Source organism: Syngnathus typhle, linkage group LG22 (genome assembly GCF_033458585.1).
Source record: "Syngnathus typhle isolate RoL2023-S1 ecotype Sweden linkage group LG22, RoL_Styp_1.0, whole genome shotgun sequence".
In the NCBI taxonomy this organism is placed as follows: domain Eukaryota; kingdom Metazoa; phylum Chordata; class Actinopteri; order Syngnathiformes; family Syngnathidae; genus Syngnathus; species Syngnathus typhle.
In genome coordinates this window covers 7,819,604-7,837,384 of record NC_083759.1, presented here as the reverse complement: position 1 = coordinate 7,837,384, position 17,781 = coordinate 7,819,604, and the positions used below count along the sequence as shown (strand labels likewise).

The following is a 17,781-nucleotide window of genomic DNA, read 5'->3' as shown; positions in this document are numbered from 1 at the left end:
GGTTACAAGGAGGGTGCTTTGAATACTTGCAGCGTTTTAGAGAGCCTCGCTGTTGTCATGGAAACGCCCAGCGACCGCCTGCTGCGATATATTCCAGCTATCAGTGCTTGAAGTGCTGATGCTTTTTATTTTTTAACAAAAGTGCCTTTGTCTTAAGATCATCCATTCATCATCCATCCATCCATATGTCAATCCGTCCATCCAACATGTGAGCTGCAGCTGGTGTTCATCCTAGTTGACATTGGGCCAGAAGTGAGGTACAGGGTTCATCGTTTGCTTCCATTTACTTTTCCAAATGGGGTTTTACAGAATCATTTTTGTGCTGGCTCAACATCTCGCTCTGTCTCAACGCAGCGACGGGTGGGCCGACCGCGACGAGGTGGTGGAAGGCTTCGAGCAGGAAGCCAAGGGAGGCATCACCATGAAGCTGCAGTCGGCCGTGGTCACGACCTTCGACGACTACTACCTGAAACTCCGTCTGGACACCAACACCAGGAACCCTTGGTTTGCCGAGTTCTGGCAGTACCGCTTCCAGTGTCGTCTGCCCGGACATCCTCAGGAGAACAAGAACTACAAGAAAGTCTGCGCTGGTGAGTGGAAGCCATTTTGCGTTCTTCTTGTATCAACCCAATCCCCCCCAAAAAAACCTGTTTTTTTTTTCTCTCTTGCTCCAAAAAGGTGACCACGGTAAATGTTGGTATTTTTGTCAAATCTTATCAAATTGATTTCATGGAGCAAAACCTTCATGTACTTTCTCGTTTATATTTTTAGACCTTCAAGGTGGTAAGTACATTATTTCACACACTTCTTCACTCTGTGAGCACTCAAGTTTGACTGATGCGTGGACACAAAAGACACAATTTGATCACACTGAAATCATTTTGCATGGGGACACAAAAGACAACCACAATTTGTTTTTTTTGCATATTCACGGCATATTTCTTCTCAATACCAAATCTGTACCACAGAGGCACGTCCCCACTATATTTTATTTCAAAACAATCCCAAACTATCTGAATGCTCCATCTCGTCTTTAAACAGGAAACGAGAGCCTGCATGAAAACTACGTCCAGGACAGCAAAATGGGCTTTGTCATCAACGCCATCTACGCCATGGCGCACGGTCTCCACGACATGCATCGGGAGATGTGCCCGGGCCAGACTGGGCTGTGCGAGGCCATGGACCCCATTGACGGCAGCAAACTTCTCGACTACCTTCTCAAGACCTCCTTCAGGGGCGTCTCCGGCGAGGACATCTACTTTGACCAGAACGGAGACACCCCCGGACGGTAAATCATCAGAGCGTTAAATGGACCCTGGTATTTATTACGCTCATATAGAAAATATTGAGCAAGGGAATGATGTAATTGGTTTAGACCGGAACAGATACGGCGCATCGTCCACTTTCATCTGGCTTTAGTCGAACGGATAGCGTTTGACAGTCAAAATGCTCCAGCGTATCATTCTTTTGTCAGCTGGACGTTAAAATGAGCCGCCGTCCGCCAGTTTCTCACGTGGCTTCAGAAAGTGAAATTAAAAATTCGGCTAACCTGGTGGTGTGGACCTTCCAGGTACGACATTATGAATCTGCAGAACGTGGAGGACGGCCGCTACGATTACATCAACGTGGGCTCCTGGCACGAAGGCGTCCTGAGTATCGACGACAACAAGCTGTGGATGAACAGCAGTGATATGGTGCGCTCGGTGTGCAGTGACCCCTGCTCCAAAGGTCAAATCAAGGTATGAGCCATGACTTTTTTTTTTTAAATTAACTTCGTTTCTCTTCCGTACATACATACCCGTGTTTCAATTGGCACCTTTGTCACTGCTTGATGCTTTTTTTTTTTTTTTTGGGCAATAGTGAGTCATCGCTTTTGTTCTCTTTGGTAATCATCCAAAGCCTCCTTGGCTGTTAAAGTGACACTGCTTGTTTCTCTTTGTCCAAGGACACACTTGCCCATTTGTTGGGTAGTTGGTGTCACACCAATCTGTTTCCTCAAATAGAAATCTGATAATCTTCCAGTTGAATAAACAACACATTTTTTTTTCCATTAGTGGAAAAAAAATATACTCAAACTAAACTCAATATGGCTCCATCTGCTGCTGTAGCCGTTCTATCCGAAGAATCATCTTTATTTAAACACTCGCGTCCTTTACTAGTTTTGGGACATGCCCTGATTTTGCTCATCTGGAGCTGATTGTTTTGAGTAAAATTTACACTAAGTTACCCTGAGGGAGGATGCATCCTCTCCTCACTTTGTATCCTGACCCACTTATCACCCTGCTTTCCATTTCACAGCGCTGCCGCTAACAGCCGGCGCGGGTGCCGAATCCCCCCCCCAAAAAAAGCAGACGTCCTTGTCCTATAAACGCCGTAGCAACATTCGTCAAGTTGATGAATTGGGACGAGGTGACGCGAGCGGCTCGTTTGTGTACTCGCAGGTGATCAGGAAAGGCGAAGTGAGCTGCTGCTGGATCTGCACCACGTGTAAGGAAAATGAGATCGTCCTAGATGAGTTCACCTGCAAGGCTTGTGATCTGGGATGGTGGCCAGCCGACGATTTGGCGGGTAAAAAGATGCGAAACCGCGACTTAGCTCCAATTTCGGCGTTGGAGACACCTCATAACCGGCCCGTTTTGCTTTCCAGGCTGCCAACCATTGCCTCTGAAATATCTGGACTGGGCTGATGTGGAATCCATGGTGGCGGTGGCATTCTCCTGTGTGGGCATCCTTATCACCTCCTTCGTCACCTTCATCTTCATCCAGTACCGTGACACCCCCGTGGTGAAATCCTCCAGCCGAGAGCTGTGCTACATCATCCTGGCGGGCATCTTCTTGGGTTACATCTGCCCCTTCACCCTGATCGCCCGGCCCACCGTCGCCTCCTGCTACCTGCAGCGCCTCCTGGTGGGCCTGTCGTCGGCCATGTGTTACTCGGCGCTGGTGACCAAAACCAACCGCATCGCTCGCATCCTGGCGGGCAGCAAGAAGAAGATCTGCACCCGCAAGCCGCGTTTCATGAGCGCCTGGGCGCAGGTCGTCATCGCCTTCATGTTGATCAGCGTCCAGCTCACCCTGGAGGTCACCCTCATCATCCTGGAACCGCCCGAACCGGTCAAGTCGTACCCCAGTATCCGCGAGGTCTACCTTATCTGCAATACCAGCAACTTGGGCATGGTGGCGCCGTTGGGCTACAATGGCCTGCTCATCATGAGCTGCACCTACTACGCCTTCAAGACGCGCAACGTGCCGGCCAATTTCAACGAGGCCAAATACATCGCCTTCACCATGTACACCACCTGCATCATCTGGCTGGCTTTCGTGCCCATCTACTTTGGCTCCAACTACAAAATCATCACCACCTCCTTCTCGGTCAGCCTCAGCGTCACTGTGGCGCTGGGCTGCATGTTCACGCCCAAGATGTACATTATCATCGCCAAGCCCGAGAGGAACGTCCGAAGCGCCTTCACCACATCCGACGTGGTGCGAATGCACGTCGGGGACGGCAAGTCGGCCGCGGCATGCGGGACCAACAGCTTCTTCAACATATTCCGCAGGAAGAAGGCCGTATCTGGCAATGCCAAGTGAGTACGCTCTTGAGTTGTTATTCCAAGTACAGTGGTGCCTTGAGATGTTTTTTTTGTTTATGAAGTAGGGCTGGAACGGATTCATAACATTTGTATTCATTTCAATGGGAAAAGATGATTTGCGTTGCGTGTGGTTTCGGAATGAATTGAACTTGTATCTCAAGGCGCCACCGTTACGATGAACACTCAAACATACGCTATATTTGTGCCTCCCTAAATGCATCCTTTGAGCGTTCATGATTTCAAATTGTCTACTGTACTTTCCAGTGTTGTTCTATGCTAATCAAAATTTTAGGAAAAACAAGCTAATCGATAAGACATTGATGCTAAGTTTAGCTGGATTTGAACTCTGTAACTGACGTTTTTACAGGATTTACAGTAATACAAATTGCTCACGTCAACTAGAGATTTAGATGGCTTGAGATTCACTCTCTTGAGATTTACAGCAGTGACACAAGGATACTTTTGTGAAGTAAGGAGTTGGGCGGAGTTAACGTCTCTATGTTGTCTCTCACCTCGGCTGCTACAGTATGCCGTCTTCCTCTAACGCTCTTAAATAAGCAGCCTGTCGGAAAATGTGTCTCACCTTCTGAGCGCTGCACTGGCAGCTGTGTCATAGCTATTTGCTACCAGCTAGTTAGCTTGTTAGCCGCTTGGTTAGTTAGCTTGGTAACCTAGCAAAGAACTAATGCTGGACATTTTGCTTTGGCGTTGTGCTTTTGTGCTGTTTTTCACAACCCTTACCTAAGAAACGAATCAAGCACTGCACTTCCAATAAAGTTTGAGACTAAGTAAGGGCCCACTAAGTGTCATCCCGTGGGCTGCACATGGCCCCCCGTGCCACATGTTTGAGTCCCATGGTCTGGCGGGACACAATGACGTCACAACATGCGAGAACTTGGCATATTGTGATGTGGCCCTACAAGAAGGAGACAGCGCCCCCTGGTGCTTCCCATGGACCACAAATGAAGCTCATATTTTATTTATCACAGCATGAACGACCCTGACTGACTACCGTGATTTTCCATGCAAAATACGCCCCCGTGCATAATACGCACCATAAAAATGGCATGTCGATGCTGGAAAAAAGCCTGTACCCATGTATAATACGCACCCAAATTTTGACTCTTACTTAAGTCCGTAAACGTAAAATTATTTCAGAAAAAAGATCATCTTTGGGAACAACCGGATGTTATACTGCCGGTCAGTATCACTGCGCATGCACTAGCAAACTCGATAGCGTAGAAATGTTTCAGATTTGTGTAGGGTACATTGTGACAGCAAACGAGCAGGTGATCGAGCAAGCGTCTGATACGAGTCTGATACGAGAGCATTGTGTTCGTATGGAACGTGTTTGAAGTGAACAGCAGAGAAGAAAGGAACAAGGCAAAGTGTTGTGAAATAAAATATTACCTGTAATACGCATTTAGGTAGAGAACTGAAATCTCGTTCTTTATATAGCTGACGTGTCTTGCGCATCCGTTCTGCGCATCTTTAATGGCGGCCTCCGTATGATATCCGGTCTGCGATGGAGATTAAAAAAGGAACAAGGCAAAGTGTTGTGAAATAAAATATTACCTGTAATACGCATTTTGTTATTTGGTGATTGAAACTGCTAACTAAACTGTGAATTGAAAGTAATAGGTAGAGAACTGAACTCTCGCTCTTTATATAGCTGACGTGTCTTGCGCATCCGTTCTGCGCATACTGTCATGGCGGCCTCCGTATGATATCCGGTCTGCGATGGAGATTAAAAAACAAACAATTTTTGACAATAACACACCATCAAGGATTGCATCATCGCATCAAACGATGTGTCGTCAATTATGAATTTTACTGACTAAGTGTGATGGCTGAATGCGATGCGCGAACAAGAAGAAAGGTGTGATTTCAAGTTTTATTTCGAAGGAGATTTTCTTCAAAAATTGTTGTACCCATGCATAATGCGCACCCCAGATTTTAGGACAATAAATTAGTTAAATTTTGCGCATTATGCATGGAAAATCACGGTAATCACAGCGTGCGTGTCAGCCTTCCAACATTTGTGCACTAACTCCCTCCTAGGCAGCGCTAGTCGACAGTGCATCCATTTTAGCCGACTCATTAAGTGCGGGTGTCATTGCTCTTTCCACTTTCAATTGGTAATTAGAAAAAGTAAACAAATGTTTATTTATCTTATCACAGATTTTAATGTTTCAGTTTGTATTTGGCTCTGATTAAATTGAAACGGCATTTCTGAATGAACTTTAAATGCACTATAAATGTAGTAGGTGAGTTGTGTATCGTGAGATGAAAACAAAAATGAATCAGTCACCTTTTCACTTATAGATTTTCTATTACCAATTAAAAGAAAGAACTAAAATCGAACTCATCTCATGAGTACAAAAGTTGACAACGGGGCGATCATAATGCTGTGCGCAAACATTATGAATCACGGAAGCTATAGCAAATGTCAGTCATGTTGTTTTGTTGCTTTTCTGGAGCGACCGCCTTGTTTCCCCTCCCCGAGATGGTAACTTGAGTCTTTGTCTCGTTTGTAGTTCTAACGGCAAGTCTGTGTCATGGTCTGAATCAGGTGCAAGACACCCTCCGAGCGGGGGCAATGTGTGGCACAGACTGTCTGTGCATGTGAGGAAACAGGAAGCCGGCCTGAATCAGACGGCGGTCATCCGACCCCTAACTAACACCCCCGACCCCCACAGTTGTCAGCCCCACACCGCCACCGCCGCCCGTGACCTTGGCACAGACCCCCGCCCGCCCCCGCGCGAGCCGCCGCCGTCTGCCCCGCCCGGCGACGACAAGCACCACCCCAGTCACGCTCCCTTAGTGGAAACGCACCACTCACATGCCCCAGTCCCCCCCGCCGGCGATTCCTTGATCTTCACGGAGCTCCCCTTGGCGACGCCCCTCCAGGAAGGGGCCCCCCTAGATGAGCGGCTGGACCTTTTGCACGATTACATGTATGATGCCAAGCAGGAAGGGGCAGAGGGGCACAAGTTGGCCCTGGACGACACCCCGGCCCTGTCCCCGCCGTCCCCCTTCAGAGACTCGCTGTGTTCCGAGGATTCCGCTTCGGGGTCCCCCTCCATCGAGTCTATTCTGGGGGGGGCCCACTACACCGCCCAAGCCCTCCGAGACTTTGCACACAGCTCCTCGACACTGTGAGAGCAAAAAAAAAAAAAAAAAGGTGCACATTTGGCAAGCTTTGACTACTCCTACTTCTTTGTTTATTACCGCCGCCATTTTGCTTGCTTGTGTTTTGTCATTAGGTGTACATTAAAAACGCACATAGAAGAACATGGCTGTGTTCGGAATCACTTTGTAGTGCACTAAACAAGTTGTTCTGTACCTCAAACACACAGTATACAGTGCTTAAAAGTTAAATGCAACTGAACTGTTCTTGGGCAGTTATTATTTATATATACTGACATGATTACGGAGTGAATGAATGAATGAATGAATTAATGAATGAATCAATCAATCAATCAATCAATCAATCAATCAATCAATCAATCAATCAATCAATCAATCAATCAATCAATCAATCAATCCAAACACAGCCCATGTCTGAAGCAGGGCCGGTTCTAGGAATGCACATAAGAGGGGGCAGTCAGAAATGTGAGGGGGCATGTTCTTTTTTTTTTACACATTTTTAACACTGTTAGTGTTTTCTTCACGGCAGTTGTTAGCTGTGTGTCCAGATCTCAACCTGGAGAAGTGGATTGCACTCTGTCAGGCCTCTACACTAAGACCTGTCCAGCTTGGGTGTCCCACCTGAAGATTAAAACTTCTGCTGGTATTGCTCTTAGGGTCACTGAGGCACGCAAACCCCCTGACCACAATAAGGTGGCAACCTCTCAGGGGGGGAACATATAATATGAATGTTATATTAACTATTATTTGAGTTGTCGTTAATCATTAGTTATATCACGGGTCATCACGACGAGTTTGGTTGAGTTTTTACTGCTTCTTTCAACTCCTACCGCGCTGACTGTAACTTGACACTCTCTGGCTGCGTCTTGCCTCATTTGCATACTCACAGTGATTGGATGTTTACGGAGGGGCGCGGAGTCCTGACAGCAGGCTGTGTGAGGGAGGACACACACTGCACCGACATGAGAGAAGAGAGGGGGCTGATTAACGTGTGTTTCTATCAGCGGATTTTTCACTTCTAAAAGTTTGATTCGAGAGGGCAGGACATCTGTTTGAGGGGGCGTTGCCCCCTCTTGGCCCTGCGTAGAGCCGGCACTGGAAGGGCTGTTAGCAAACAACAACAGTGCCAAAACTCTTCAACTTGTCATGCCAAATTCCCGTAAGGTACTGTGCAAAAGTACTGGGTCACCTTCCCCAAAATGCATGATAGTTTAAAGACGCCCTAATGAAGACCCTTTTTTTTTCCACAAATTAGACGTCCATTTAAGGTGTGTCTTTTATTTATTCACATGGACAAGAAATTAACATTATCTCAACTAGCAGTGACCTCAGACTTTTGCACCCTACTGTAAATATAGTCAATCATTGCTAAAAAAAACAGTAACCTACACTACAAAAAAAGCTTAAATAAGCACAAGACAGTCCAAATGTGCATTTTATTTTGCCTTTTTTTAATTCACTTTAGCTATCACATCCGACCTCATTTAAATATACCAAGAACTGATTTTTTTTTAAGAAGTGCAGTAAGTTGCTTGTTTTTCTGCGTCTTGCAAGGTGTGATTGGCGTCAAGACAACCACGAGCCTCTTTCTGTGCGCTGTAGGTGGACATAAGACGTGCCAATGCGGATTGTTACAGCGTAATTTTGCTTTCGACACGTGGCTATAGTTTTCTTTTCAGCTGTGTTGTCATAAGAAGGCAAAAAAAAACATACACACTAACACAGTACTCGTATTTGTAATACTTGTTTTTTTCCACACAGGTGGTATGTTTGTAATACAGATACATGTTTCTATATTTAGAATGTCCATAGTCTTAAACAAAAAAGAAATCAAAGTTTATACCATTGCTTTTTGAACTTTTAAGCTAACTTGTATCCTTTGAGCAAAAGTACCTGCAATGACTAGTTGCTTCTTGTAATGAGATATTTATTCCCACCTTAAGTTTCTTCTACTTTTATCAATAAGAATGCGCATTAATTATAAGATTATACAGTACATGGTGCCAGTGTATTGTATTTACAAATGTTTTCAAGTTTATGCTAGTGATGGTTTTTATGTCGAGAAAGGAGAAACAGGGTATAGCACCGTGTTGAACAACGCTCGGATGAGCTAGGCCTATATGTTTTGGACACGTTGGATAAGGTTGTACATGAATAAAAAAAGGTTTCTATGGAAAACTCATCGGACATGTTATTTAATATTTGCTGCATGTATGTATTGAGAGCTGCAACGAAACATTTACACGAGTAATGAGTGATATTCATTTAACATATTTTATATTTTTGTCACCTTATATTTAACATTTACTCTATCAAACAATACTACAACATCTGAGCGCCGCCGCTTTATTTTGATGAACGCCCGTCGGGTCAAATTATTAGGAACAGGTCTGATGCAGTGCGCAATAACTGTGTCTTGAAAACCTCAAAAGTGACAGGTATTGTGTTTGTAAATTCATATTTTTGTTGTGTTGTGTGCACTTAGATGAACTGTCCTACGGATGGTTGCACAAAGGAAAAAAAAGTTTTGTGACAGCAAAAAAGTTTTTGGACACTTCCGGGTCATGTGACGCCTTCTCGGGAGGAGAAAGAGGAGGTGGAAAAAGAACAAATTTTTTGCTTTGTGGACCAGCCCGGTCCGTGACAGCCCACTTTTCTTTTCCCTCCTCTCGTGCGCGAGGACGAACTCATGACACACACACGCAAAACCACGCACATACACTCAGGCACACACAGATTCCAATAAAAGTTGAGCTCAAGCGTAGGACTGTCGTTGATGCAGGCGAGCATGGCCGGCGGTTCGGTGTCGGAGTGCAAGGAGTACTTGTTCAAAGTGCTGGTGATCGGGGAATTGGGGGTGGGCAAGACGAGCATCATCAAGCGGTACGTGCACCAGCTCTTCTCCCAGCACTACCGAGCCACCATCGGTGTGGACTTCGCTCTCAAGGTCCTCAATTGGGACAGCAAGACGCTCGTCCGGCTGCAGCTTTGGGACATCGCAGGTAACGCACACGGCAAAAAAAAAAAGTTTTGTTTTCTAAATATCCTGACAGTTTTCCTTTCAATGTTCATGGCAGCTCATAATTGTCAGAGAAATGTAGGTCACGTTGTTATTATTATCCACTCAACCACAAGAGCCTGCCCACCTTTGTGGGCCCCTAAGCACATTTCGGACTCATCCTCCTTTTCTGCCCAAAATATTGACAACAGAAACCACCAATATACATTTCTCCTACCAGAGAAGCAAAATTATTAAATGTATTGATGTATGCAAATCTCTAGTGATGTGCTTTGGCAGTTGAAGCAAATGTTGCTCGGATTGACCAATCAGAGGCTGTATAAATGCTGATGTCATCTGTGAGCAAATTGTGAGGATGGATCGGAGCTCCGTTGTATTTAACATTTTACACAATATTCCACATTCAAGCATGTGTTCTCCTTTCACAAGATGCTCCATGATGATAGCTTTTAATCAACGAGCTAATCAATCAATTTGACATACATGACGTGATTGTGAGTCATGTGTTTCTGTTTGTGACCTGCTAAATATGATTTGAAATACAGCATGATATCGATTCTGTGAGCTATTCTGTATATTGCATTCCAGTACTTTGATCTTGTGGCCTGTAAGTAGCCTGCTAGCAAAGAAAAATGTGGTTCAACCTTTCACCATTCAAGAACTGTCTGTCTTCTTATAAAATTTGTTGTGTTGCTTATGTCACTCTGATTTTTTTCTTAATGACTATAATGATGGACTCTGTGTTGATGGTCTTTTCACGTTGGAAGGAATGATAGTCATCAGCCTGAAGCCTCGAAATGTCAAGCCCCCTTATACCCTCAATTGATAGTCTTGCGTGGATGGAATTGCTTCTCGCAAGGTCACGTCAGACAAAATGGTGCACCTGTTAGCGTCAATTAAAAAAAATCGCCAACAATACTATTAACACTGATGCTAGAGGATGGCGCTAACACAATTCTGAACTGTATTATTAGTCAAGCAGAACACGACGAGAGGCGTTTTGGATTGTCCGTCCGAATTCTAGCCTGACCGCTGAAGTAGGTGATTCACGGTTGCCAAGGAAATGACAGATTACAAGCATCAATTATTTAGAAGCTGTGTCCTTTTAGGACCAAATCGTTACTTATTGTAGCTTCAAATCCTAGTCCTAAATTTGCCCTTCATCTCATCTCTGGTGTACACTAAGTGTTATCACTGGAATTCCTCATATTATGCTAGGTCAACTGAAGGTAAGCGTGGAGCAAGAGCGTGTTGGCTGTTGGCGGGCCGTTGCTCAAGGCTCTGCTAATCTGCAGTAAGATCACATCGTGGTCATGTGCCCACAACTACCTCCGTGACTACAACCTTTATTATGTGACTGTAGATAGTCACAGTACATTTTTTCAGGGTTTGTGGTATTAAGATGAAGTTAGTCTTAACTGAAGGTCCGGGTAGCAATTTCACCCCCCATGACTGGACTATTGTTTGGAGGTATCCGAGGGATGTACTACTACTAGTACTGCTGCTGCTGCTGTTGCTATACGGCCGCGTCTGGCTTGGACAGTTTCCATGGCAACACGCACACCCACTCAATGGCAACGCATACCAGCGTACAGCAACTATAGATAATGATGACATCGTCTCGCTTTCTCCCACGCACGAAAAATAACTCCCCGTTAGTATTAATGATGTCGGCGACATGCTGTATATGTCATTTGTTGTCTGATGTCGTGTGTGTGCGCGGCGCTTACACGCTCACACAGTCCATTCCTGTGCTAATTGGGTTAGCAGCATCTGACACGCGTTAGCGTTTTTTAGCTGATCTAACTTTATTTATTCGGTAGAGCTGTTTTGGCTGTTGAGAAAGTTGAATGATGGCCAACACGGATGGATAGATTTGATTTATTATTGAAATAAAAGCATTATCGTGTAGGAACATGACAAGAGGTCATGCTTGATGTACTTTGTCGTGATGAAACGTTTGTGACTTGAGCTGCGTCAATACGTCACCTAAGTCATTAGCCCATACGGCCAGCGCTCGTGCGCTTACGCTAGCCTGTCAATAAAATGGCTCGATGCGAGTCTTCTGAGACGTTGCCGGGAGGAGGAGGAGGAGGAGGAGGAGGAGGACGCTCCCACTGGCATGTGGCCTTGCTCCGATATCGACCAAGCGTTAACGACTGCATGTCACAAAATCAAAGCAAGCTTCCATTGCTGTTCCACGTATTGAGATACTGTTACCTTTAAGCAGCTCAGTGGCCTAGTGGTAGAGTGTCCGCCCTGAGACTGGAAGGTTGTGGGTTCAAACCCCGGCCGGGTCACACTAACGACTATAAAAATGGGACCCATTGCCTCCCTGCTTGGCACTCAGCATTAAGGGTTGGACTTGGGGGGTTAGGTCGCCAAATGATTCCCGAGCGCGGCACCGCTGCTGCTCACTGCTCCCCTCTCCCCCAGGGGATGGATCAAAATCACACGGGGATGGGTTAAATGCAGAGGACAAAGTACACCACACCCAGATGTGTGTTAAAGTTAAAAAAGTTAAATTCCCAATGATCGTCACACACATGTCTGTATGTTGGTGAAATTTATCCTGTGTGTGTGACGATCATTGGGACTTTAACTTTTTAACTTAACTTTTATAATTCCGACTTCAACAAAATATACTGATTTGGTGCAAGTATTTTTTCTTCTTGTTCCAGTAATGGTGGGTGGGGCATTTGAAGGCCCAATTTGTCGCTTGATATGAAATCACGTTCTGTCCATTTGCTGCCTTACAAGATCTGGAAATGGAATCTATCAGGTCTTTGCGCCACTGTCGTGTCTCTTGTGCATTTACCTGAGGTTGCATAAAGTAAAATTAGCCTGCCAATTATGAGCAATTAGCGTCAGGCCATTAGGCCCCCACAGTGGATTCACTGCCAAACACTCGGATCTGCGTCACGTCACTTCATCCACTCATCGGCATGGCCGCTAAATACCTGCACCCAAGCGGAACTTGAGTGTAAAGTAAATTTACAGGCCCACTGCACTAGTAGAAAAAAAGAAGTGTACCTAAAAAACTTTTCCGTTCAACATTTTAGCAGCAGTCCTTTGAGTCACCCCATTTGCTCGTGTTAATTCCATTGTGATGTATCACCTCAGATGTTCTCACAGACAGCCCTTGTGGAGAGAAAAGGCTTATTATGAAGGCAGATTACTTCTCTGCACGGATTAGGCCTCTGGCATAGGGAGGAAAGTGGGTCATGGTTTTTGGGGCTGAGGGTTTGAAGACTTTTCAGTGAAGTTCCTCAACATTCTTCTGAATTCCAGGTCAGGAACGCTTCGGAAACATGACGCGGGTGTACTACAAGGAGGCGGTGGGGGCCTTTGTGGTTTTCGACGTGACCAGGGGCTCCACGTTCGAGGCCGTGTCCAAGTGGAAGCACGACTTGGACAGCAAGGTGAAGCTGGCCAACGGCAGCCCCATCCCCTCAGTACTGCTGGCCAACAAGTGCGACCAGAAGATAGAGGGATATAACAACACGACGCTGATGGACAATTTCTGCAAGGAGACGGGCTTCCTGGGCTGGTTCGAGACATCGGCCAAGGTGAGGCATATTTCTTTTCTATGCACTCAGAAAACAGTCTGTTGTTATATAGTTGAATCTTAGCCTAGCCTTCCCTAGCCTAGCCTAGCTAGTTGTCACCAGCTAGCAAGATGCCGCATTGCAAGTTGACGGCTTGAAATGTGTTTTATAGGACAGTTTTGTATTTTTTCACTATATACAAAGTAGACCCACCCATTTTACATGTTAAAATGTTTTCAGCTGTGTTTTATGCGGTCGCTAACATAATGGGTGCACTTCCCCCTCATGGGAAACAAGACCTCGCGCAGGGGAAGCCGAGGCTGCTTCGTCTTTCCGTATGCTGCAATCATGCCTGTTACGAAACCTGCTTTTGTTCAGCACAGCCGTTTTTTAAACTACTTCAAGATGTTTTGAGCCTGCCTCGGCTGCTGTGATATCACATGGCAGCAATTGAGGGGAGCGGCTAACAGGGTTATAGGTCATCTGAGAGATAATTTTGTTGCAGTGTTGCGGTCATGATGTCACATCTTAGTAAAAAAAAATACAAAAATAAAAAATATACTGAAAGTAGTGCAGCCTAGAGAAATGCTATGAAATGAAGACAATAGGCTGCAAGGAATAAATTCATACAATTTAATGGAACAAATATGTAAAAACTAAATGCCGGCCACATGCAACAAAACAACAAATTACACAACAATAATAAAAGCCACAGTACTGGTTGAGCGTCCCGCCACTTCCTCATCTTGCCCACACATAACTCGGCATCATGTGACTTGGGGGGACGTTAGCGTGACGTGCCCATTAGTCTTTATGCGTACACGGTGACCAATCGCTTGCATCTTAACGGCGCTACGTTCATCCGCTGCTTGTCATGAGGAGAAGTGAGAGAGCTACTTCAGTCAGGAGGTTGTTCTGCTTCTCCCATGCAAAAAAATATATAAAAATGTCGATCATATGACCAGAGTCACATGCCTCGCATTGATCACGACTGTGAGCTTTGAGCAGCAGATTGGACTCGAGTCACAAGTTTTCATTCATAAACAATGATTGACTTGTCTATGTGAACTATAACTTGTGTTTTTGTTTTGTTTTGTAAAGATGCACAGTGCTGTGGATTGGCAGGGGGAAGACCATTAATATTTCTATTTTTTTGTTTTGTTCACGCTACATTCAAGACATACAACATGAGACAACAAACACTATTACACAGTCGGATGCATGAAAGGTCACCCCAAGCAAGCTATTTAAAGCTTTTGATAGGGGGCCCGGTTTTCCATAAGTATCAGATATTGGCCAGATATCCATTATGGACAACATACAGATATATAATAGACAATAAATAATAAACACACAATAAGGCACAAGCAGTAGACACACAGTAAACATACAAGTAATAGATAGTTTCAGTATTCTGGTTACACTGGATTTGATGTGAAGTACATTAGCAATCAATATATTAACAACAGTTCACAGGTGTTCATGCGATTAATAATCAGCACATTAAACATGCATTGATAGGAATTGATTTTTTAGATTTGGCTTGAAGATGGATATGGATTGCAACATTTTTAGTGTTTCATCAAGCTCATTCCAAATCTGTGGTCCTCTGGACACAATGCTAAAGCTTGTAAAGCTCAAGTTATAAGTAATATTCATTACCTCTTTCCAGCTGCAGTGTGAAGGGCAAAAAAAAAAAAAGAATGTCTGTTTTCACTTTGTTTCAGTTGGCCTCAGGCTGCCTGAGAAAATCATTTGCCAGCTGTTGCCCACCCAACTGTGTACAATCAAAACGCACAAATGACCATCCACGCTTTGCTCCTCCTGCAGGACAATATCAATGTGGACGAGGCGGCCAAATTCCTGGTGGAGAACATCTTGGCCAATGACAAGGGCTTGCCGTACGAGGAGAGCAACGGAGACCGCATCAAACTGGACCAGGAGACTGTGGCGGCGGAGAGCAAACCGGGCTGTTGCTAACACTCGACGCACACTAACGGGAACACAGTTCCGCCACGCTGCCCCCAAGCTGGGGCGGGAATGCTTTGGGAAAGCTCCAGGAGATTTAATGGTTTAATTTTTTTGATATCTTGATGGTCCCCAAATAGCTTCAGAGTCTCTATCTTCAAACCACTTTACTGTTTATTCCACCATTAACAATTGATCCTAGCCTCTAAATACTTGAAGTTGGCTCATCCATTGGCCCTGGACTTTACCTGACAAGGGCTGGGGCGATTTTTTGATTATTATGATGATTACTTTAGACAACGGCAGAGCCATGCTGCCTTTTATTTGTGTTCTTGTTTGTGTGTGAATCACTTCACTTTTGAGAGTTTTCCACTCTGTACGCAGAAGGGCTATAAAGCCCTTTTTTAAAGTATTTTAAATTGCACTCTTGTTTATGTCGCTCTGTATTCGATTTTACTACTGCTCCACAGTTAAGCATTTACACTGTTATTGTGCTGTTTGTATAGCTGTAAAAGTGATTTGTACAGCAGTTCTGACATATTTTGCTGTATTTGCCACCAAAAAATGCCTACGCAATTAAATAAATAGATGGATCCTCACTCCAACAATATACAGGACTGTCTCAGAAAATTAGAATATTGTAATAAAGTTCTTTATTTTCTGTAATGCGATTAAAAAACAAAAATGTCATACATTCTGGATTCATTACAAATCAATTGAAATATTGCAAGCCTTTTATTATTTTAATATTGCTGATTATGATTTACATCTTAAGAAAACTCAAAAAGCCTATCTCAAAAAAATAGAATATTTCCTCAGACCAAGTAAAAAAAAGATTTAAAACAGCAAAACAAAATCAAACATTTGAAAATGTCCATTAATGCACTCAGTACTTGGTTGGGAATCCTTTTGCACGGATTACTGCAACCAATGCGGCATGGCATGGAGGCAATCAGCCTGTGGCATTGCTGAGGTGATATGGATGCCCAGGATGCTTCAATAGCAGCCTTTAGCTCATTTGCATTGTTGGGTCTGGTGTCTTTCAGCTTCTTCTTCACAATACCCACAAATTCTCTAATCCGGTTCAGGTCAGGGGAATTGGCAGGCCAATCGAGGACAGTAATGCCATGGTCAGTACACCATTTACTGGTGGTTTTGGCACTGTGGGCAGGTGCCAGATCATGCTGGAAAATGAAATCATCATCTCCACAGAGCTTTTCAGCAGACGGAAGTATGTAGTGCTCTAAAATCTGCATTTACTCTGGACTTGATGAAACACAGTGGACCAACACCAGCAGCTGAAATGGCTCCCCAAACCATGGCTGACTGTGGGAACTTCACACTGGATTTCAAGCAACTTGGATTTTGCTCCTCTCCAACCTTTCTCCAGACTCTGGCCCCTTGACTTCCAAATGAAATACAAAACATGCTTTCGTCTGAAAAGAGGACTTTGGACCACTCTGCAACTGTTCAGTGCTTCTTTTCCATAGCCCAAGTCAGACGCTTCTTCCGTTGTCTTGAGTTCAGAAGTGGCTTGACCATGAGAATACGGCGTTTGTAGCCCATTTCCCGGACACGTCTGTGAACAGTGGCTTTTGATACCTGGACTCCAGTTTCAGTTTGTTTCAGAGTGTTTTTCAAGGCTCAGGAAACCCTTGCAGGTGTTTCGAGTTAATCAGACCATTCAAGTGATTAATTGAATATCCTACTAGTATACTTTTTCATGATATTCTAATATTTTGAGATAGGATATTTGAGTTTTCTTAAGCTGTATGCCATAAGCAGCAATATTAAAAAAGTAAAAGGCTTGCAATATTTCAGTTGATTTGTAATGAATCCAAAATGTATGACTTTTTTTTTTTTTAAATTGTATTACAGAAAATAAAGAACTTTATCACAATATTCAAATTTTCGGAGACATTCCTGTACGTACATTGTTTTGAACACTTAAAGACAAACACTTATATTTTAGGAAGCTGAAAGTGGAGCTAAGGATATATCTGATACGCAATATGCATAATAAAATGCTTCAGCGCTCATGCATTGTTTAATATCCGATATTAAAAAATATTAACATGTTTTGTAAATCTAATTTTATTTTAGGTTTATATGTGAAAATACGCCGAGGAGAATAAACATTTTTACTGATGTATATTGTCTGCCAGTATTGTTAAATGTTCTCATGCTGTCTCGATTAAATTGTATTTATCTTATGTGTTTTTACTTTGGAGTGGATTTTTTCCAATACAACATTGTTAATTATATGAAACGTTTTGTCTGTAGCAATACATATTAAATGTTTTTTTAAACAGAAAAATAAAATTAAATGAAGAATATTCTCAATTGTGAAAATATTTGTAATTATTATAGCCAGTCAAATATAACGAATTAAAAATAGAGATTAATTATGCAAAATGTCAGTAGCATTGTTATTCTAATGTAATTATTTGTTCATTATTTTAAAAAAGCCAGACTTCCGTAAACATAAACAAACGTAAAACTCAAG

At 43.8% G+C, this 17,781-nt stretch overlaps 2 protein-coding genes across 2 annotated transcripts; both read left to right on the top strand.

The window, feature by feature from the left end:
• Window positions 1–55: 55 nt before the first annotated feature.
• Window positions 56–8,877, top strand: LOC133146229 (metabotropic glutamate receptor 1-like). The gene is made up of 7 exons (XM_061269690.1): window positions 56–257; window positions 355–590; window positions 1,042–1,288; window positions 1,571–1,739; window positions 2,442–2,568; window positions 2,648–3,584; window positions 6,128–8,877. The coding sequence occupies exons 2-7, from the start codon at window positions 422–424 to the stop codon at window positions 6,750–6,752; spliced, it is 2,274 nt and encodes a 757-aa protein (XP_061125674.1). The 5' UTR covers window positions 56–257; window positions 355–421; the 3' UTR covers window positions 6,753–8,877.
• Window positions 8,878–9,350: 473 nt separating this feature from the next.
• rab32a (RAB32a, member RAS oncogene family) lies at window positions 9,351–17,488 on the top strand. The gene is made up of 3 exons (XM_061269694.1): window positions 9,351–9,742; window positions 13,051–13,328; window positions 15,138–17,488. Exons 1-3 carry the CDS (start codon window positions 9,517–9,519, stop codon window positions 15,285–15,287), a joined length of 654 nt encoding a protein of 217 aa, XP_061125678.1. The 5' UTR covers window positions 9,351–9,516; the 3' UTR covers window positions 15,288–17,488.
• The last annotated feature ends 293 nt before the right edge of the window (window positions 17,489–17,781 follow it).